The following is a 23,615-nucleotide window of genomic DNA, read 5'->3' as shown; positions in this document are numbered from 1 at the left end:
CTTGGAAGATGGCTGGTTCAAATCAGAAGGAGAAACACAGTTTAGCTGTGGAATTTGTGTTACACACCTCTGAAATGTACAGACTGCAAGAAGGTAGCGTGACTGCATTAAAAACCTCCATCCTTTTTTCCAGGGTTGACTCAACAAACCTTTCTCAATGAGACTAAGTGGGTGGAGCCATGTACAGGGGTAGGGAGAAACAGTGGGAGGAGCTTCAGTCTTCCCATTACCTGGTAGTTGAGTGTCTGGAAGGAGGAGGGACAAGAATAGTGGACACAGGTATCTCTACAGCTACTGCTGCTGACACACCAGGACTGATTAAGAAAGAGGTAGAACCAAGAGAGAGGGGAGGATACCTAGAGGAGGTAGATAGAGAAAAGAGGAGAGAAAGAAGACAGAGAAGTCAGAAAGGAGACAAACAGAGAGAGTAAGAGAGAGTAAGAGAGAGAGAGAGAGAGAGAGAGAGAGAGAGAGAGAGAGAGAGAGAGAGTAAGAGAGAGAGTAAGAGAGAGAGAGAGAGAGAGGGAGAGAGAGAGTAAGAGAGAGAGAGAGAGTAAGAGAGAGAGAGAGAGAGAGAGAGAGAGAGAGAGAGAGAGAGAGAGAGAGAGAGGGAAGAGCCTTGAAAGTGTCCTAGCCCAAACGTTTTATCATTGTCAACGTCTCATCTCAGTGCAGTCATGGTTCCAAGGTGGCCTGCCTTCCTCCCCCTCCTCTTCCTCGTGTCGCTGCTGTGTTTTGGAAGACCCTGCCTGGCTAGCTCCAGCTCCGACACGAGCCACGGGGAGACCGCCACGTCCTCAGGCCACGGGGAATCAGGAGGCCACGGGGAATCAGGAGGCCATGGAGAATCGTTGAACATCACCACACTACCCATTGTCTCCTGGAAGTGGAGTCACGTCACTGTGCCCTACTTCGTGGCCCTCTGGATCCTGGTCTGCTGGCTCTGTAAACTGGGTAAGCTGGAGCTGGTGCTGGTGCTCTGTGCTGGTAATGTGAAAACAGCAGCATATCTAGACTGTACCACTTAATGGGTTATTTATTTATTTATTTATTTCATTTTTTAGGAATGATTTCACTTTAGAATGATGTTGACTCATCTCTACTGATTGAGGATTAAGGCAGCAGATTTATAATTGTTTAACGAGTAATAATACAAATGATGCTTAACACTCCAGTCAAGATGCTCCATAAAGCCTCCAATAAGTAAATACATGCAATAATATACACTCTTACATCACATCAAAGTGAATGTCATGCCCCATTGCTATGGTATTTATGTATGTTGATAACTGTTAGGTATTGTTTGAGTGGACCATTCATGTCAATAGATTATGTATTGCTGAGGTAATTATGGCAGCCTTGTCTAAGGTAAACTATTGTGAAAAGCAGTCAAATCTCTTGACCTTAGGTCAATGGTAAACCTGTGTCCTCACCGCAGTTGAAACCCAGGCAATCTGTTTAAGGTGCTGGGCTTTACCGCATGCCATCTCCATGACCTTGGCCTGCAGGAGAGAGCACCAATCTTAAAAACATGCATCTACCACTCGTAAACTCCCATGACAGTCCAGAGTCATCTTCAGATGGATCTCTGTGAAACAGTGCACTGTGGCAGATGCCAGACATTATGCCAGAAGGCTTTAGTTCGCTGCTCATGGGAGATACTTTAACTGGCTGTTGTACACCTTCTCTGGTTGTTCATTTTTCATACGTTTTAACTGACCCACCCCACCCAAAGGTTTCTGTCATTGGTTTGATAATATCATCACAAAGTCGCCCGACAAAGCTCTCAGCTCATTGTCAAATGGTTGTCTGATACATCTGACACGTACAGTCCTCCCAAGATTAGTGCTGGAAAACTAAATTTCATCATACTACCATAACCTGAGTCTTTCTCAGGTGTCTAATTTCAAACTAAGTGTGCTTACGTCCTGCCGGAGAAAAGTCACATCAAATTGACACAACAAGCCTGAAGTGTGTGTTTCAGATCGCTTCAGTAACACACTGTAAACACAGAAGGCTATTTCTGCAGCCTCGATAAATGCTGATGTGTACAACCTATACGAGACACGCACCTGTAACAAAAGAGAAACTTTGTTACACAACACAAAGTCCTGCAGTTGTTGTGTAAATACACAGCTGTTTGTACCACGTTTGGTCTGATTCTCTCTGAACTGTTTATAGTGGTGAGAGAGTGACAGGCCTGCAGGGAGGAGCTGAGGTCCTGCTGAATGGAAATTCTGAGGCCATTAGTATAAACACGTATGTGTTCTCATTAGTATACACACGTATGTGTTCTCTGACACTGAGGAGCAAAGCTTTGGGATCTCCCCAAATCAAAGTGCCGGAGAGTGGTTTTTAAATACCTCATACCCGTGCAGTTTCAGCGGTTATTGCACTTTTTATAACCATTTAACTGTGTGTCTGCGGTCTTGTCTTATCTTAGATCATGAAACACACACACACACACACACACGCACACACACACACACATATACAAACACACACACACGCACGCACGCACACACACACACATATACAAACACACACACATGCACAGCGTGAACCTCAGTGAAGTCTAAACTAATGATGATCCTCTGACAAACAGTTTTAAAATATGTAATCTCACTCAAAAAAGGCTAAAGCACAAAGTGAACTGGCTCCTAGCTTTTTAATGACATAAGCAATTTAAAGAAAAAAAAAAAGAAAAAAAGAAGACAAAAACAGCACGTGAACAAGCAAAATAAGACTAGTTTAGTTTTACTTTGAGACCATCAGATCTCTGTCACTTGGATTCTGCGTGTGCAGATGGGACAAGCTCTTGGGAAAGGTCAGACCATTTGTCCTTCACTCTGTCCTTCTTTCTTCTTTCTTTAATTTGTTTTCTTTTGTTTTTTATGATGTTGGCTCTCCGCCATGATTTTCCTTGTTCCCAGACCAATTTACTTCTCTGCGCACTTTTAACAGTACAATGAACAATGCAGTGTAAAGAAAACTCGTAGCCGGTCGGTTTAGTTTTGAGTGACTCATCCCAAATAAAATGCGTTCACATGTGCCCGCGGACGCTCATGCGATTTCGCCCTGTCACTGCCTTTGGATGCGACAAGCACATGAGTATTAACTGTTGTCTTAAAGTTTATGAAAGTCACTGTAACTCATTTGTTTCATAATTGGTAAACAAATGAAATGGTTTTCAGAGTGACTTAGGCTCCCACCCAGTGGTGCTGTAAAGGTTCCTGCTGTTCTATTCATAGTCATAATTACACACTGTTACTGCACTTTGGTTACTTCAACGTCCAGCCCCGGGGGTTCTGCCTTATCTTTTCAGAGGTCTTGTCTCTGACCTGACGATTGTTCTGATTTTCAGAAAAAAATCTCTACATTGATTTTTTTTTCCACAACAAACAGGGATGACGAAGCCAAAAGAGACAGGTTCTTCTGCAGAAGCTAGGACAAAACATTAACAGCGAGGGAGAAAGACTAACACTGAGCATAAATTTCTATTACTGAGCAGCGATTTCACGATTAATAAATCACTAAATCAGTAAATATTAAAATGCCTAAAATAAAACTGTAAAACCTGTCGCCGTGAGTTCCAGAGCAGAAATCAATTTCTGAGCTTCTTAGAATTCATCCATGCACCTCCTGTAAATTTCATTATCATTTTGATATTGAGTGAAACATTGTGATGTAAATTACGATACAGGTTTATGACTTATTTGTCCAGCTCTCATTCTGAGATTAGTTTACCGTGAATAATGGACTTACACAAACACCCGGGTCGATTTAACTGAGAAGATGAAAAAATACAAACAAAAAACCCAAACTGAAATCGTCACAAGCCATGAAGGCTTAAGACTGTGGCAAACATAATACGCACACGCACACACACACACACACGCACACACACATCCCCAAACCAAACACACAGAGCAGTTCCTGAGGTGCCAAGGTGAAGCTTTTTGAAATGGAATAAACCATTCAGTGACATCATATCCTGTTAGTTTCAGTCCTTCAGTCAGACGCAGAGACATGACTGCTGCCCTGGGTTGACTGTGTCACAGGTTTGGTTGTGTTGACATCGACTTGACCGAAGAAATAAATAACTTTGATCATTTGCTTGCAGCAACACAGGGCCTACTGATTTAACTAAACATGTTAGATTGACAGTTCATCTCCATATACTCGACCACAGTTTGGATCGAGCCAAACTCTGTCATGCGACACGCCATCTGTGTTACACGGCAACCCCCCTCCACGGTCCGGTTAGGAACACACACGGCTCAGGTTAATCTGTCTCTGAATGAGACCCATAAAGGTGCGAAATGAAAAAGAAAAGAAAGAGAGAGTGAGACTAATTGCTCCCCCGGTCACAACAGCCATTCCTGCCAAGTCATGCATGGCTCTGTCTCAGGCAGCCAGCTCACCATGGCCAGGTGTGAAATGAATACCTGTCTCACAGCGACCTACGCACACAGGCTGAGTGTTGATCATTATAGAACACTCTGTGTGCTTCGTCTCATTCATCATGTAATTATCACAACTTACTGTCCCTGAATGCTCAACATAACACATCCATACATGATTAATAGACACTTTTGTTATGGTTGTTGTTGTTGTAGCTGTTGTTGTTGAGATAATTAGTTATTTGTCCTCTGATCACAACACCAAACGGAGTTTTGTGCATAAGCAAAGCAGGCTTAGGAATATAATGCTGCCTTAATGCATGTCAGGGCTACAGCAGTCTTTACACATTACACAATAGTGTGTAGTGTACAAGATACAGAGCTTTCTCTCACTGGGCCAATACGTTTTGTAGTCCACGACGCAATAATAAACGATTCGTTTTATGACTTTCTCCTCGATTGTGAAATAGTGCATAAGGTGATTATCTGTTTTAAGATGATACAATTCTAATGCAAACATAATGCACATAAAACTACATTTTTATATCTCCAGTCTCCCGTAACTTATATATGGAATTTGTATATATAAAAGTCATACATTCACCAGTTACATTTATACACTTATGTAATGGGTAATATTGATGTCAGTAGCTGATATCTTGTTATTCAGTAGAATAGACCACTATGATTTTAAAGGCATAAAAATACAGGTAAAATGTTCCAAACAAATACATCTGTTTTACTGAAACTGGATTTACATTTGATCCAAGCTGAACTGAGGTGAACAAAGCTGAATTGAGTCTCAAAGCAGTTGATCAGTAAGCAGTATAAATGACATCCAGGGAAAGAGTAATAAGAGTAAATAGAGAAGGGCTTAGAGATGAAGAAATGGGCAGATGTCAAATGAGTGTGAAAGAGGCAGTGGAGGACATTTCCTCAGCAATGTGTGTGACCAGATCTGTACCATTTGTACAGGAGAATGCAGTAAGATCAGAGCCGTCAAACCGTCATGTGAATCATTAAATAAAGCCCTCACACACTGACACATTAGACAGAAAGTATTTGCATTTCGACATGCATAACTGTTCAATCATTTCTGTGCAGTTGAAAAAATGTTTAATCAAGGTTGACCTTGCCGCAGTGTGTCACCAACAAGTTCTCGAATGTTTGCCTATGGACTTACTCTGCTCTCTCTCTCTCTCTCTCTTTCTCTCACTCTCTGTGTGAGCATAAGTAACAAATTCGATAATGGTGCAATTCTCAGTCAACGAAGTATCAAGTTCAGTTCCTAAATTTGGCACAAAGATATGTCCCGCCGTCATCTGCAGGTTTGGTGTGACTCCTCTGAGAGACAGTGTGGTTAGAGGTGTTCAACACCGACAGGAGAGAAATGAACCTAGAGGAGACTGACACATCCAAACAAACACGTCACATTAGGTTTACAGAACATCACATCCAAACAAACACGTCACATTAGGTTTACAGAACATCACATTAAAACAAACAAAAACTTTTCATTAGATTTACAGAACATCATATTAAAACAAACACTTTACATTAGCTTTACAGAACATCACATTAAAACAAACAAACACTTTACATTAGGTTTACAGAACATCACATTAAAACAAACACTTTACATTAGGTTTACAAGACATCACATTAAAACAAACAAAAACTTTACATTGGGTTTATATAACATCACATTAAAACAAACAAACAGTTTACACTGGCTTTACATAACATCACATTAAAACAAACACCTCATGTTCGGTTTACATAACATCACAATAAAACAAACAAACACTTCATGTTTGGATTACATAACATCACATTAAAAAGTGATTTCCGCTTGAATCAAACAGACTGCTGTCCTTCAGGGGGCCTTTAAAGGCAGAGGTCGGAGAGGAACGTCTGGGCATTGTTTTAAAGTGTGAACTGGCCCAGAACACGACGTGACGGAATAAACTCAGCGCCTTGACAGGGGAGGTCCCTAACTCCACCCTGCAGTGACACTGCGCTGAATCGTATAAAAAGCTTAAAGTTTCCAAACACCTCTGGTCTCTGACCAGACAGAGAGAGGGAGAGAGAGAGAGAGGGAGAGAGAGAGAGAGGGAGAGAGAGAGGGGAAAAAAAGTCAGAAAAGCAACATCAGACAAGGACAGTTGCAGCAGGAGAGGCTAACAGTGAAGGCTGAGAATGCCAAACCAGGGCAGCACACCTCGCCTCCTTGCCGCCCTTTACTGACTTATTTTCTGAAAAATCTGAAGTACTTGTTAAGAGAAGGCAATCAAAGGGGTAGACCTGTCACTGAAGACTCCCAAGACGTTAGCTAGACCTGGACTGAGTTTTTCAACCCATCTGCAACATGCTTTACAATACCTACACTGGCCTGTTGGGGGCAGTACTTCTGACATGTGCCGTCGCCTCGACGACAGGAGGCACAGGTGGAGAGGAGGGTGTTGTTTCTCACCATACCGTGAAAAACCTGACAGGGGTCCCGATTGTGACTTTCAAATGGCACCACGTGGAGACACCATACTTGGTGTTTTTGTGGATTTTTGTGGCAGGTGTGGCAAAGATGGGTATGTACACAGATATAATGAGGTTATACAGCAGGGACAATCTACATATACTAAAATCTCCTCTCCTCACCTCCTCAGGTATTGTATAATGTGTTTGATGCTTTTGTCTCTCTTGGAGGGGAGAAGATTGACGCTGCAGAGATCCACTGTATTTATTATTATAGTAAATGATTCTGACATAATGAGATTTTACAGCAGGGACAATCTACATATACTAAACATACATGCATGTCCAATGCCGTATTTATTATTATAGTAAATGATTCACCCCCTGGTGTGTACTTATTAAAATAAAGTATCGTCAACAAATGATCTGAAATAACCTCCCGAGTTGTCGAAATCAACCCCTCAACCCCTGAGCTTTAATGTTTAGTAAAATTATATCATTGAAGACTAAAGGGTTCAGCAGAAAGAATGAGTTCTCAGAAAGAGTGAAAATCGTAAGATCCATGGATTACACAGGGGGGGAAGAAAAGGACTCGAAGAGCCTAAAGAGTTTTCTCAGAAGTATCTTTGACTGACCTGAACACAATCCCAGATTGTAAGGCGGTGGAAGTATTAGTCACCGATTACATTAGTACTCAGCGGGGAGAGGGGGACTTCTCCGATAGCTTTACATCTCTCTCTCTCTCATGTTTAGAGTGCATTTCTTTAGAGAGGTGTAATCTTTTCCTACAGTAATTGTAAGTTAGGTGACAATAGTGCTCAGGGCCACGGTGGTTGTGAGAGGTAATCCGGCTGAAAATCCAGCTTGAATTGCAGGGACACCTCAATGACTCAGCAATGTGCAAAACACACTCACAGACATGTGGACTTGTGGTTTGTCAGGAAGGGGAAATTTAAAGGTATGTGGGTGGATATGTCTGACTGTTGTTGTTGTTGTTGTTTTTTTTAAATTTGTATTAAGCACACCAAGGGTTAGAACAATGCAGCATAGTTAGAACAGTCTGTCAAAGTGTCAAAGTGGTCCTATCACTGTTATCAAATCAAGGTCATTTTTAAGTTCCTTGTTTAACTGGCATATTTAGGTATTTCCTACATGGCAAATCTACCGCAGAACTTTGAAATAATTAAACAGTTGTGCCCACAGCAAGTATTTGGCAGGAGAGAAAAAAAACATACTTTGAAAGAATGGATCATTATTAGGAGAGACAGCAAGAGACATTGTTCATTTTGACACACTTTGAGTTGGCTCAGAGCGCTAGACACAGCAGTTTAGATGTTGGCTCAATGTCAAACGTGTCTTTAGAGACAGAGGGCACTTCAGGAGAAGAGAGGGACGACGCAAGAAGCCTGAAGATCTAAAATCCAAAGCATTTAAATGTTAACTGAGCGGCAGAGATAGGAATAAAACGTGACTCATTGTACTCAGAGACACAGACTGTCAGAAAGTACATCTCCCACTCAACTGGCCAATGACTGAACAGAAAACTCCTCGTTGTTCTTTATTAACTGTAACGTTTGTTCTATTTTTGGAGATGGAAACACATTGTCCGGAAGGTAGTCATTTGCTCAGAAGTGTGATGCTTCTCTTACCCACACACAAAGCCCATGGACAGGAGTTAATATTACACTGGATCAATGATACACTCAGATGAGTGCGGCAGTAGATCATTCACAAGTTCTACAAACCCAAACTACATTATTCACACTCTCCTCACACATAAACTAAGGTGATTCTGATTCTCCGGAGACCTGACTCCGTCGCGTTCACAGATCAGTTCTACAAACCTAACTAGAGTTACTCTTATCTACCGCACACTTAACAAAGGTTATTCTCACTTTCCATACAAATTACGGGTGTTTCATTGTGATTTTTTTTTTATCAGTGTCCTGAGATTCAATATGGCCAACCAAGAGAACGGAATATGATACGCTCTCTTCTAAAATATTGCTCAGTGAATCAATTTGCAAAAAAGAAAATTACCAGTCAAACGTACCTGCTTGATCAGGAGAAACGATGAGCAGTAGCGCCCTAAAAGTTCTAACGCCCCCCCCCCTCCTTTTTTTTTTTCTTCTCTTCTCTGTAGTGTTTGAGCTCAACCACCATCTGACCAGCGTGTTTCCGGAGAGCGGTCTCCTCATCCTGATCGGGTTCGTCCTGGGCGGGATCATCTGGGGAGCGGACAAGGCTCAGACCTTCACCCTCACGCCCACCAACTTCTTCTTCTACCTCCTGCCGCAGATCATCCTGGACGCCGGCTACTTCATGCCCAACAGGCTCTTCTTCAGAAACCTGGGCACCATCCTCATTTATGCCATTATCGGAACGTGCTGGAACGCCGCGGCCGTGGGTTTGTCCCTCTGGGGATGCTACGAGGGAGGAGCTATGGGTAAGAGCTGATTAGCTAGTAGTTCCCATAAACAAACCGGAGTGACAGGCCTGCAGTTTAGTTCAGTGTTTCTCAGGCCTGGTCCTGGAGAACCACTAGACTGCACAGTTTTCCCCAATACCGAAGCACCATCACGTGTTGTTCTCAAGGCCAAGGACAGATAACATAAGCTGAATCGGGTGGGATAAAGCTGGGCTTGAGGTAAAATGTTCTGAGTTATGGCTCCTCTGGACTGGAGCTGAGAACCGCTGGTTTGGGTTTATTCTTTTAACTTACTGGATTATTTAGCCTCATTCTATGTTGAAGTGCTTTTGAAGTGTGACCAAACGAAACTCCAAGCGGAGTATGTGTATATAAGTAAGTGTTTCTGACAGGGTGCTTTGAAATGTGCTGGTTTACTGAAATGGACACTGATGTGTTTTTTGTCACTGTGCTCAGTGACAGGTTACTAGGAGTCTTATACATTATATTTCTCAAGAGATAACGAGGTCGGAAATGTTCCCCCGACACAAAAGTGAATGAGTGAACGTTTTCAGTCTGTTGAAGGTCATGATGGTCTGCGTGTGTGCGTGTGTGTGCGTGTGTGTTTGTGTTACAGGCGACCTGGACATTGGCCTGCTGCAGTTCTTGCTCTTTGGCAGCCTGTTGGCGGCTGTGGATCCAGTGGCAGTCATAGCCGTGTTTGAGGAAGTGCATGTGAATGAGGTGCTCTTCATCCTGGTGTTTGGAGAGTCACTGCTGAATGATGGAGTCACAGTAGTGAGTCTTGTCTCCTTGTCTGTCTGCTCTGAATTCAGCTTCATATCTCAAATGCGACTGACTTTCTTTGATGGAGGATCTGTTTTTTTTTTTTTTTGTATGAATATCTTTTATGTTGCTATTGGATATTTTAAAAATACTATCCATGATGTAACTCCTCTCCTCTCCTCACCTCCTCAGGTATTGTATAATGTGTTTGATGCTTTTGTCTCTCTTGGGGGGGAGAAGATTGACGCTGCAGAGATCGTCAAAGGAATAAGTACGGACTTACACCCGTAATACATGTTGTTCAGCTCATTGCTTGGTACCAACTCTTAACACTCAGCAGCTTAGTACACATTGCTTTGTACCAACTCTTAGTACCCAACGTTTTGGTACACATTACTTCGTAACATCTAACTCTATGGTCTGTCTGATCACTGAGCGTACTGTCTGAACTGTAAGGTAGACCGCTCTGTGTACTCTCAACATCTCACCCATTCTTTCCCTCTCTCACGTGCTCTTCCTCCCCCTCACTCACATCCCTTCCCTGGATCTGTCCCTCCCCCTCTCAGTCTCTTTCTTCGTCGTGGCGTTTGGCGGGTCCCTGGTGGGGGTTGTGTTTGCCATCCTGTTGTCGCTGCTGACCAGATGCACCAAGAACATTCAGATTATCGAGGCTGGTTTCATCTTCGTGCTGGGCTACCTGTCATACCTGACCGCAGAAATGCTCTCACTCTCCGCCATCCTTTCGTAAGAGCAGCCCTTACAGAACCATCTGGATAACACTTTTATCAAAAACCTCTTTAGAGATAGCAAGCAAGTTTGCATTTCTTACATAGTCTAAAAGGAGCAAAACTAAACCAGCTTTCCATGCTTTTGATGACCGATTGCAGAACAGCAACATTTTTACAGTGCAAAGTTTTAGTCACTGTGTGAAACACCTATTCTTCTTCTTCTTCTTCTTCTTCTTCTTCTTCTTCTTCTTCTTCTTCTTCTCCTTCTTCTCCCCCTTTCTCAGTTTTTCTGGTCCTAGCCCTAAAGACCTTGAATAGCTGAATGCAGTGCACTTGGGCAGAGTTTGAGCAAAAGCACGTAAGAACTAGGAGTTGCCATTTCTAACCTGGTCCCTGTAATTCACTGTTACAGAACCAAGGAACTTGACCCATCACATTATTAACAAGTTCTCCAGTAGCGCTACTGAAAAAGAGAGGAGGCTTTCACAGTGATAGTGAGAGCAGAGAGTGTTCATGAAGTCAGAGATGAACTCAGTAATCTGACTCAGACATAGACAGAGATGAACTCAGTAATCTGACTCAGACATAGACAGAGATGAACTCAGTAATCTGACTCAGACATAGACAGAGATGAACTCAGTAATCTGACTCAGTCATAGTCAGAGATGAACTCAGTAATCTGACTAAGTCATGAAGTCAGAGATGAACTCAGTAATCTGACTCAGACATAGTCAGAGATGAACTCAGTAATCTGACTCAGACATAGACAGAGATGAACTCAGTAATCTGACTCAGACATAGACAGAGATGAACTCAGTAATCTGACTCAAACATAGACAGAGATGAACTCAGTAATCTGACTCAGACATAGTCAGAGATGAACTCAGTAATCTGACTCAGACATAGACAGAGATGAACTCAGTAATCTGACTCAGACATAGACAGAGATGAACTCAGTAATCTGACTCAGTCATAGACAGAGTTGAACTCAGTAATCTGACTCAGTCATAGACAGAGATGAACTCAGTAATCTGACTCAGTCATAGACAGACATGAACTGAGTAATCTGACTCAGTCATAGACAGAGTTGAACTCAGTAATCTGACTCAGATATAGACAGAGATGAACTCAGTAATCTGACTCAGTCATGAAGTCAGAGATGAACTCAGTAATCTGACTCAGACATAGTCAGAGATGAACTCAGTAATCTGACTCAGACATAGACAGAGATGAACTCAGTAATCTGACTCAGACATAGACAGAGATGAACTGAGTAATCTGACTCAGACATAGTCAGAGATGAACTCAGTAATCTGACTCAGACATAGACAGAGATGAACTCAGTAATCTGACTCAGTCATAGACAGAGTTGAACTCAGTAATCTGACTCAGTCATAGACAGAGATGAACTCAGTAATCTGACTCAGTCATAGACAGAGATGAACTCAGTAATCTGACTCAGTCATAGACAGAGATGAACTCAGTAATCTGACTCAGACATAGACAGAGATGAACTCAGTAATCTGACTCAGACATAGACAGAGATGAACTCAGCAATCTGACTCAGTCATAGACAGATATGAACTGAATAATCTGACTCAGTCATAGACAGATATGAACTGAATAATCTGACTCAGAGATAGACAGAGATGAACTCAGTAATCTGACTCAGTCATAGTCAGAGATGAACTCAGTAATCTGACTCAGTCATAGTCAGAGATGAACTGAGTAATCTGACTCAGTCATAGACAGAGGTGAACTCAGTAATCTGACTCAGTCCTAGTCAGAGGTAAACTCAGTAATCTGACTCAGACATAGTCAGAGATGAACTCAGTAATCTGACTCAGTCATAGTCAGAGATGAACTCAGTAATCTGGCTCAGAGATAGACAGAGATGAACTCAGTAATCTGACTCAGACATAGACAGATATGAACAGAATAATCTGACTCAGACATAGTCAGAGATGAACTCAGTAATCTGACTCAGTCATAGTCAGAGGTGAATTCAGTAATCTGACTCAGTCATAGACAGATATGAACTGAATAATCTGACTCAGTCATAGACAGATATGAACTGAATAATCTGACTCAGAGATAGACAGAGATGAACTCAGTAATCTGACTCAGTCATAGTCAGAGATGAACTCAGTAATCTGACTCAGTCATAGTCAGAGGTGAACTCAGTAATCTGGCTCAGTCATAGACAGAGATGAACTCAGTAATCTGACTCAGTCATAGTCAGAGATGAACTCAGTAATCTGACTCAGTCATAGTCAGAGATGAACTGAGTAATCTGGCTCAGAGATAGACAGAGATGAACTCAGTAATCTGACTCAGACATAGACAGAGATGAACTGAATAATCTGACTCAGACATAGTCAGAGATGAACTCAGTAATCTGACTCAGTCATAGTCAGAGATGAACTCAGTAATCTGGCTCAGACATAGACAGAGATGAACTCAGTAATCTGGCTCAGTCATAGACAGAGATGAACTCAGTAATCTGACTCAGTCATAGACAGAGATGAACTCAGTAATCTGGCTCAGAGATAGACAGAGATGAACTCAGTAATCTGGCTCAGACATAGTCAGAGATGAACTCAGTAATCTGACTCAGTCATAGTCAGAGATGAACTCAGTAATCTGACTCAGTCATAGACAGAGATGAACTGAATAATCTGACTCAGTCATAGTCAGAGGTGAACTCAGTAATCTGACTCAGACATAGACAGAGGTGCATGTTATTCCTGTCACTGTGTGTTTCCGGTCACAGGATCACCTTCTGTGGTGTGTGCTGTCAGAAGTATGTGAACGCCAACATGGATGAGAAGTCTGTCATCACCGTGCGTTACGCCATGAAGGTTCTCGCCAACGGCTCTGAGACCATGATTTTCGTCTTCCTTGGCATCACAGCCATCGACAAAACCATCTGGGTTTGGAATACAGGATTCATCCTGCTCTCTCTCCTCTTCATCTTCATTTATAGATTCATTGGTAAGATGAATGTGTGTGTGCCTGTGTGTGTGTGTGTGAGAGAGAGAGACAGAGAGAGTTCAATCCATTGTGAGTTTCCTAACAGATCTGCACATATGTTAATGTGTGTGCTTGCAGGAGTTTTCTTCTTGACTTGGATCCTGAACAAATACCGACTGGTTCCCATATCGATCATTGACCAAGTAGTAATGAGTTACGGTGGCCTGAGAGGAGCCGTCGCGTACGGCCTGGCAGCCATGTTAGATGAAAGCAAAATAAAGGAGAAGAATTTGATGATCAGTACCACACTCATTGTGGTGTACTTCACTGTCATACTCCAGGTAAACATATCACCCTCACACATCATCCCGTACTGTGGCCAATAAACACCATTAAAGTGGATGTGACACTCAGCTGCGATGGAAAGCTCTGTCCTTCACTGTCCATAGCCAGCTGGTCAGTGCAACTTTAGGGCAACTTTAGGTCTTTTCTGAAGTTCTCTGTCATAGGACATGGATTGAGTTAGACCATCAAACTGTTAGACTGTGACAGTGCAACAATGTGAGTTAATTTAACCCTCCTCGTTCAGGGTATCACAATGAAACCACTGGTGCAGTGGCTGAAGGTAAAGAGAGTGTCCTCTTCAGAGCTGAAGCTCATCGAAAAAGTAAACAACAGGGTAAGTGCCAATCAGAACCCTCCTAACATGCCGAAAAGCGTCTGATTTACAAAAGACAGGGGGACAAGTTTTAGCTGGTCGTCAGCTCCATATCAGTTTTGTTTTACATCTGTTGGGCCTGTTAAACTGTATTCTAAAATGAGAAATGTATAAATAAAACGCTGCATTTGTTTAGCATTATGCTAATAGTCAAACGACTGCACTTAATTCCATTGTTGCCACCGCAGTCATTGCTGATATTAGAGATCTCTGATGTGAAGGCCCTCAGGTGAATGGATGGGTTTGTGTCTGCACAGGCTTTTGACCACGTGTTGGCAGCGATTGAGGACATTTGTGGACGAATAGGAGACAACTGGTGGACGAGAGGGTGAGCGTCCACTTTCTGAAAATATCATTAACACTTTCAGGGCCCAACCTTCTACCTGGCGCGACGCGAACCTAAGGCGTAAGTGTCATCGCTAGTTTCAGACCGGCCCCGCGGTGATCTTTCCGCCCAGTGCCGACATTGTTTAAACAGCAAATGCACTTGTGGCACGTTGCTATTTTGACTGCAACTGAAAGCAATTGCGCTTAGACCAACAAAAACCTGGTCTAAAGGTGCAGTTGTTTCATTGTTATTTTAAGGGTGCCATGTAAATGTAGTAATCCGCGCCTACATAGGTGGGTTCACAATGCAAGTAAACCCTGTTTGTTACAGGAGAACATACAAACATGCATAAAAAAAATACAGTGAAATATAGTAATGAAATATTACTGTGGACAACAAGATTTCTAAAGATACATGTGATAACAGAGTAAAGACGCATGAAATTGGCTATTTGGTCAGTTCTGACAATACACAACAGCGATAAAACACATTTGTTTGGGGGACATTTCACAGCGACAGCAACAGTGCCAGCAACCTTGTACAGATCACGAATCAAATGGATCAAATGTCTTAATTCATATAAGCGACTTTTATGCCACCTCATCCCTCACATGTCCCACAGCAACCAAATCTATCTATCTATCTATCTATCTATCTATCTATCTATCTATCTATCTATCTGTCTGTCTATCTGTCTATCTATCTATCTACCTATCTATCTGTCTATCTATCTATCTATCTATCTATCTATCTGTCCGTCTATCTGTCTATCTATCTATCTAAAGAGGAATGCCTTATTTATTGAGAACGCCTTATTTGATTGAGAAAGTCCAAAACCTTGTCCACCGAATATTTAATTTATTTTGGACATTTTAAATCACAGAGAAGGAGGACAAGCTTGATTCGTCTTGAGGGGCTGTCTGCCGTTTAGACTGCTCGCTCTTTCACCTCGCGCGTGAGAAAGTCTGTCTCCACCGCCTTGATTCTCTAGTTTCTTGCTCTTGCTGATTCCCCCGTTACATTAGCAAAGTGAAAGCTGAGGGGGCTTTTAAAGGTAATGGGAGATGACACTCTGATTGGTTTATTGCATGTTACGCCCAATGGGCTTTACTATGCCCACAGCAAACGAAACAGGACCTATGAATTAATTAAGTGCTCAAGCACAACCCCTTTAGACCATGCGCCATACTTTGCGGCCATTTTATCCGCCATTAAAATAGCAGAAGCGGCATAACCATAACCATGCGCAATAGAACATGCGCTTTAGGTCGTTAAAATAGAACCCTCAGTCTTTCACTTTCACTTCGGCCTTTGTTTGAGGCTAGCCAATAATAAAATGGCTTTGAGAAGTGATTAGGAAACGGTCCACTCACTTGAGGAATTAGGGATTCGATTGGTTCTTAATGGAGGGTGACCTTGAGTAAGGGTGAACACCTGAGCTTAAATCAAAGGGCGTTTATGTGTGCGATTTTTAGGGGTTTACATAAAATTATTTGAACTGATTTTGTTCGCAGTGGTTGAGATAGTGATTATCAGTTGACGGGAATAAATCCTGTAGTTAGGAGATATTGACTGCTCCATAATTAGCATTTAGATGAATGATGTCTATGATACAAGTAGTAACAGTAACTGGCCCCTATAATTGCAATAACTTCTTTCAATGTGTTTCTCTCTCTCTCTCTCTCTCTCTCTCTCTCTCTCTCTCACACACACACTCACACAAAGGTGGAAAAAGTTTGAAGAACATTGGATTAGCTGGTTACTAATGAAGCCATCTGCCAGGAAATCTCAAGATTATATCTTTGGAATCTTCCACAAACTGAATCTGGAGGATGCTGCAAACTATGTCACAGAGGTAAGTTTGGTCATGTAAAATCATTTGACACGTCTACATCCAAGATTATTGAAGATTACAGCGTCACTGTGTTAGACCTTAAATCTGAACCAAGCAGTGAGCACAAGTGGTCCTGTCATCATACCTGTCCATCAAAACGACATTATTATAAATATCTTGTCCTGAAGCTGCTTTCCTCTGTATTATCTCTAACTGGAGATATACACAGCATTCAGACTAGACAATATGCTTGATTAATATTCATAATTGTCATGTGTCATGATTTTAAAAGTGGGATGCCCCATCGTGTACCGTCTCATTGGTGCTCAATAGGAGCGTGAATCAAAATATCGCTCTTACACAGGAACCTTTAAACATTAAAGACTAACCCAAGAGTCAGGGTATCAGAGGTTAGTGAGCCCCAAAAGGTCAGCCTGGGACATTTCCCATGAACTGTCATTAACGTTCAAGACCTGAGAATTCTAGGTCTCATGAGAATACTAGGTCTCAGACATATCAAAACTTTATCATTTAACCCTGGATACTTGTTAATTGTCGTTTAATTTAGTGCAATTAACTACCCTTTTATTTACCTCCCCAAACTGCTGTTGTGTCTAGGGTGAACGAAGAGGTTCTCTAGCATTCCTTCGGACTGACGACAAAGCTGGCGTTGACTTCAAGAAGAAGTTTGGCTCGGAATTCGCAGAAGTGATGCCCGACATCATGGCAGACACGTCGGAAGCTGGCTTTGGCATCGAGAATGTGCCTGTCACGTCCATCATGTAAGCACTGACCTCAGTATAGTCGAAAACAGAGTTAGTTTCCAACGAGGCAGAGATGAGGGTTCGACATGAAAACAATATACTGTATCCTGTTTCTGGGTCGCGCTTTGACAAGACAAGGCACAAAATCACAAAAACACTCATCAGTGACATTTTTGTTGTCCTTTAGCATACTAACAATTTTGCCGAACCGTTTCGTCTGGACAGCTTAGCGAACATGTGCCCAAGGTGCTATTTTCACCAAGAAACAAAAAGTGAATGAACCCCCCATTAATCTGTCATCATTAAATATGTTTTCTTATTTTCCAAAGAGATGCAAGAAAGTTAACATTTCAATGTGGAACATATGTTGTTTTAGTGACAATAACAACAGTAAGACATTTCGAAAGGACAACGGTTGCTTAATTTTGCATAACTTTGTTGGTGGGAAGAAAACAATTTAAATTTCCTGTGGGAGCTCTTCGGACATGACAGAAGCAGATAGGATTATTCTATGGGTCTCTGTGATCTATATTTGGCATATTTCATCATACGTGAAAATGAAAAAGCCCACATACTTCCACTGTGAAATGTCTAAGAAATTATTTTACTGCATGTGTTTTCTCCTGCGCTCTGATCGGTCGAGTGTGGCAGCCACGAATAGGTCAGCTGCAGTTCACATGAACGGGCATCGCTTTGTGAACCAGCAGCGCAGTTTCAGAGTGTTGATTTTTCTTTGAAAGAAGCAGAGCCATGGATAGTGGAAGAAAGGAACCTGTGCCGTGAGAAACCATGGCAACAGTTTTTTAGCCGTTCAGTTTCCACTGAAGGGACAGAGAGTGTAAACAGTTGCCAGCACATGTCTGAAGGACGGCGGGAGGGCGTTATAAATATAAGAGAGAACATGGAGGGGAAAAGATAAACAGGATTTGTTTATGTGAGACACAAACTGGGACACCCTCATAATAAACACATCATTAATGACAAAGGGCATTGAGAAACCATGTGATCTGCAGGAACAGTATGTCTGGTTCTGGGCGGGTGACATGCTGGCTTTTGTTTCTAATAGCCACAGTACGTATCTGAACTGTTGACCTTTAAGGATGAAATCGGCTTCTAATGAGGCAGCGATGGAAAGACAGAGAGGCTTTGGTAATTGCTGACATGGCCTGAATTTTAAAAAAAATCTTTAACTGAATAGTTCAGTTACTGATTCAATCATCAACTGTTTGCTTAAACAGGGAGAAGTAAAAGACACTGTGTAAACAAAACCTGCTTCGCTCATGTTTTGTATATAGTACCTACACATACATACTCTAGCATTTTACTAGGCTTTACTCTACATTTATCAGGCTTTTAGCTAAGCCTGATAAATGGCTAAATGGTTGTATTTTTTACATGAACATTTTGCCTTTTTTTGTTCTGGTCATTAACACAGACACGACAGCGTTCCCTCGGTGTCACTGAACATCTATGAAGAGGACATGAGGAACACAGCGCAGGACATCAATGCACATCACTTACTGCAGCAGCACCTGTACAGGAGCAGGAAAAACGTATGTAACAACACACACACACACACACACACATACACACACACACAAACACACACACACACACACACACACGCACACGCACACGCACACACACACACCAATACCATAGTTTCATCTTCTGCGTTCTCTGCCTCTATAAATGGCCCTGACCCACGGTTCAGTCGGGTTAAGCGTCAGTGTGCTTGTCTGTCCCTACAGCACCGACACAGATACAGCCGCAGTCACTTTGGCATTAATGAGAGTGAGAACGAGGTGCAGGAGATCTTCCAAAGAACCATGAGAAGCCGCCTGGAGTCCTTCAAATCGGCCAAGATGGGCGTCACACCCGCAAAGAAGATCACCAAACACCCCAAGAAGGTCAGAGAACAGCGTGAACACAAACACGTATGCACGCAAACGCACACGCACGCAAATACACACACGCACGCACGCACGCAGGCACGCATGTACGCATGCACGCACACACACATGCACGCTTGAGCACACACACACACAGATTCGCACAGTACACACAGTAATTTCTCTGGGTTGCAGTGTTTGGAGAAGACACTAAAACTTGGCCCATGGCAAGATTTTAAAAATGTGACCCTTGGCTTTAAGCTTTAACATAGCGTGATAAATTTGGAAAAGCAAAACACATGAAAATGTGATATAAAACATTTAAATGAATTTATTTCTCTTCCCTCCATGTGATAGTACTCCCTTATTACACTTTTATTTATTTATTATTGTTTATTCATTATTTAAAACAATTTGAGGTACTACTTAAAAAAAAACACATAATCAAGCAGTTTTGACAATAATGTTCCTCTCTTTGGACGGATGAACCATAATTATCAGTCATATTAATCATAAATATTGATTAGCAATACTGACTAATAAATTTTGATATTGAGGATAAATAGTACTCATTAATTACCAGTGTAAAGCCCATCCTTAATGACTTAATGAAGTCCTTTAACGACCCTAGAGGCAGCAGAGGCATGAACAGTTACACTGAGAGAAACTTGAGTTGTTTAGTGAGTCTGGGAATCCGGAGCACAGAGAGTATTTCTTATAAAATTATAATTCCATACCTAATCCAGTGGCCTTCCAGCACCGGTATACAGAAATTTTTAGTTTTTGTTAATAAGAGGCTAAATAAGTGACTAATTTCGTTTTATTTATTTATTTATTTTTTCATTTTCATAGATACTCTTACCTAGAATGAGGTAGAAAAAGTGAGAAGAAGAGAACTAACGTTAAGCCACCATACAGTGTAGAAGCCTCCCATACAAAAATGTCTGAAATAATCCTTAAAGAGAATTTTTTCCCATCTTGGTGTCCAAGGATAGTGTTTGAGGATCTTCTGATATAGCCTATCCTCAGGCCTGTCTGTTCCGGATTATTCTGCGTGTCATGTATTGATGGGACTCTGAGGAATGGCCAGTTGACGTGTTAGAATGAAATGGTGCTACCCCTGTGCATACACCACCGGTCCTCAGACGTGAATGTCTGATTAAGTCCTTTTGTATATTTCAGATGTCAAATGGAACCGCTGTGGACAAGAGCAAAACCCATCCGTACGGAGATGAAGGTAATAGGTCTGGCTCTCCTTTAATCTGGTGAACAGCCTGACAAAAGTGTGACGTTTTTTTTTTATATTCACCGGTTTCTCTCTGTTCCCCCTGGTCTCCTCTCTCTCTCTCTGGGCAGATTTTGAGTTCTCTGAGGGTGACAGTGCCTCTGGGGTGTCTGGAGGAAGCAGTTTCCCTATGAGAGTCACGTACTCAGCAGGAGGTGAGAGTTTGGATTGAAACCAAAACAAAGGCAGGATGAGCAAAAAAAAATGGTTTGGTTAAAAAAAAAAAAAAAAAAAAGCAGGGGTTTTCTGAAAAGCACTCACAGCTCATTTTTCTCAACTGCCATTGTGAAATTTTGAAATTCGACACTGTGAGCGTGTTCTCTATGTGTGTGTGTGTGTGGAAAAGCAAGAACATGCCTAGTATCTAAAGTGTGTGTGGAAAAGAAAGAGCACGCCTTAAATCGAAATGCCTTTTGCATGGTGCATTCATTTATGAATGGAGTTTTAGATTTGCGTTGAGTCTTTGCTGCAGTGTAGCCGGTTTCCACACGTCTCCTCTCTTTCCCTGTTTTTAGCTGGCATAGAGAACCCAGCCTTCATGCCAGAGATGGACACCCCTCCCCCAATGAGAAACCCCCCATGGGCGCCCGGGTCTGACGTCGACGCCACCGTCGCCCCCTCTCAGAGGGCCCAAAGACAGCTGCCCTGGACCCCCAGTAACCTGCGGCGGTTAGCGCCGCTGCGGATCAGCGACCGCTCCACAGACTCCTTCGTGATGGCTGACGTCATCCCTCCACCGCCAGAACCCGAGGATCCGGCCCAGGGAGACGGAACTCACATGTAACCGACCTCAGGAAAACCTCCCGCAGGAGCACCTGGCGTCCCCTTACCTGAGTACGGCTGCCAAGGAGCCTCATTCATCACTTTCAGGAAACAATATTGTCAAGGAGCGAGAGAGAGAGAGTAAGAGTATGAGAGCACGAGAGAGGGGCGGAGACCTTCTGCTTATTTCTGTTTCCAAAAAACAGACCCCTGATTTAGATTATCATTTGTGACACATCATTTTCTGAAAATATTCTGTGTCCAGTTTATCTGTCAGCTTGATACAGGATGTTCAGGATCATTGTCATTGGCTGTGGTCCTTTACCCAAATTCACAGGAAATGTCCATTCAAGCCTTTTTTCCCTTTATTTATTTACATTTACCAAACAAGCCTTTCTGGGTCCACTGTAAATATTATTCTCTAATGAATCACATCTACTGAGCCACTCTGGATTGTCTTTGTAGAATCAGATGTACTGAATATGCCTATAGACAAATCTAGAAATATTTTTATTTATGCGTGCATCATATTCTTGTAACAGAAACTGTATTGAAGGGTATGAATCTTATATCTATTGAAAACATTTAACAAGTGTAAAGTTACCTTACTTTTATCTAGAAACTGCAAAAGAAAAAAAAAAGTTAAATGTGTTTTATGTCTGAAAACATAAATGTAATAATGAACCCGCAGTCTAATGTAGGGGGAAAAAAAAAAATGAATCATAATGTTGAACATATTTCTTGTAAAGCAAGTAAATTCTATTTATTCAGTACGCAATGCAGTGCATTCTCCTCACTCAAATCTTCATTAGAAATTATTTAGATCTTCAACACACAGGCAAACAACAATAAAACCCTTTACACATAGAGAATACACAATATGACATACATTTGTGTCACACATAATTTAATTAAAATATTGACAATTAAATAAGAAAACCAAATAAAACGGCTCAAAAAAAAAACAAGTGTTAAGACAAGAAAAAGTAGAGACAGACTTTGATAAGATGCCAGTTTTGTGATCAGGTGAGTGGGCTATGATTTAAGATGTCACAAAGTGATATTAAAAACCATTCAGTGTATGATATTAAACCATTAGTCTTTTCACCGATGAGAGTCTATGACATCACACAGAGAGCTGAGGAATCTTTTTTTTGTGAGGTGGAGCTGGCAACTTCTACAGCTTCAGCAAATGAAGATGTTTCATCCTTCAACATCTGTCCAAGTCAATCTGATGTCGACTTAAACATCTCACCCTACAGTTCTTTCCTTAACCTCACGTGGCAGAGAGTTCAAGTTAAAGCTCTACAATGTCCATTATTGCTCTTTTGTTATAGTTGGAAAAAAGGGACGTAGGAAACAGAGTAGGAAACCTGGAAATGTCCATGGAGACAGAGAAGAGATTGGCTGATTTCAGACTTGCTGTGCAGCCTGACTGGTTAAATGCCAAGTTGTGCCATACAAGTCTCCACCCATCCCTTCCATTCTGAGTTTGGTCCTGACACCCCATCCCACTGGCAAAGCCTCAAATATTATTGTGTTCTTGGCATAAACACATAGTGTGACACTCACACACGCACGCACGCACGCGCACACACACACACACACACACACAAACACACACTCACATACACAAAACCCAACAATTCTAAACTTATACCACAGATAAGTGTATACTCATTCTTCGTGCAGAAAAGGGCTTTTTTGTGCCCTTTAAACATTTTAAAAATAAGATTTCTCTTTGATTTATTTATTTATCAGCACCATCAAGAAAGGCACGTTCTACTGACAATTCTGATGTTTTGAACTTCCACAACCTCTGAAGAAGACAATGTCGGTCTTAGGAAAAGTCAGACTTTTCTTAGGCACCATCTCTAAAGTGTCCACCATACCTTTATAAAGAAAAGAGATCAATAAACTCAAGACTAAAGTCATAGTCTTTTGTAACTGTTCAACCGTAAAATTCTAACCCTTAAAGAAGCTGCAGTAGTCGATCTCTTTTCTTTTTTTCTTTTTTTTATAAACCCTTTCAGGCATATTGTAGGTGGCATAGTCATAGTGAAGTGTTATTTCATAAGGTCACAGAAGAGTTAAGTTTGTTCAGTGAAATGTATGTGTAGGAATTTAAGATCAGAGGACTTCAAGCTGTGATATATGACCCCACCCCCTCAAAACACAGCAGACCAAGACAGGGAAAGACTGCAAAACAAACAAACAAACGTGCAGGTCAAGAGTCTATTGCCTTTTAAAAACAAACGCGTTA

The 23,615-nt window shown here is 41.7% G+C and overlaps 1 protein-coding gene across 1 annotated transcript; it reads left to right on the top strand.

Moving 5' to 3' along the window:
- Positions 1-677: 677 nt before the first annotated feature.
- slc9a3.1 (solute carrier family 9 member A3, tandem duplicate 1) lies at positions 678-21,374 on the top strand. Its single transcript, XM_030788602.1, has 16 exons — positions 678-954; positions 9,019-9,321; positions 9,920-10,080; positions 10,261-10,339; positions 10,635-10,812; positions 13,570-13,790; positions 13,908-14,110; positions 14,359-14,448; positions 14,745-14,815; positions 16,541-16,670; positions 17,268-17,431; positions 18,849-18,966; positions 19,165-19,350; positions 20,488-20,542; positions 20,662-20,745; positions 21,106-21,374. Exons 1-16 carry the CDS (start codon positions 678-680, stop codon positions 21,372-21,374), a joined length of 2,589 nt encoding a protein of 862 aa, XP_030644462.1.
- The last annotated feature ends 2,241 nt before the right edge of the window (positions 21,375-23,615 follow it).

Source organism: Chanos chanos, chromosome 12 (genome assembly GCF_902362185.1).
Source record: "Chanos chanos chromosome 12, fChaCha1.1, whole genome shotgun sequence".
Lineage (NCBI taxonomy): Eukaryota > Metazoa > Chordata > Actinopteri > Gonorynchiformes > Chanidae > Chanos > Chanos chanos.
This window is presented reverse-complemented; position numbering and strand designations above follow the sequence as displayed.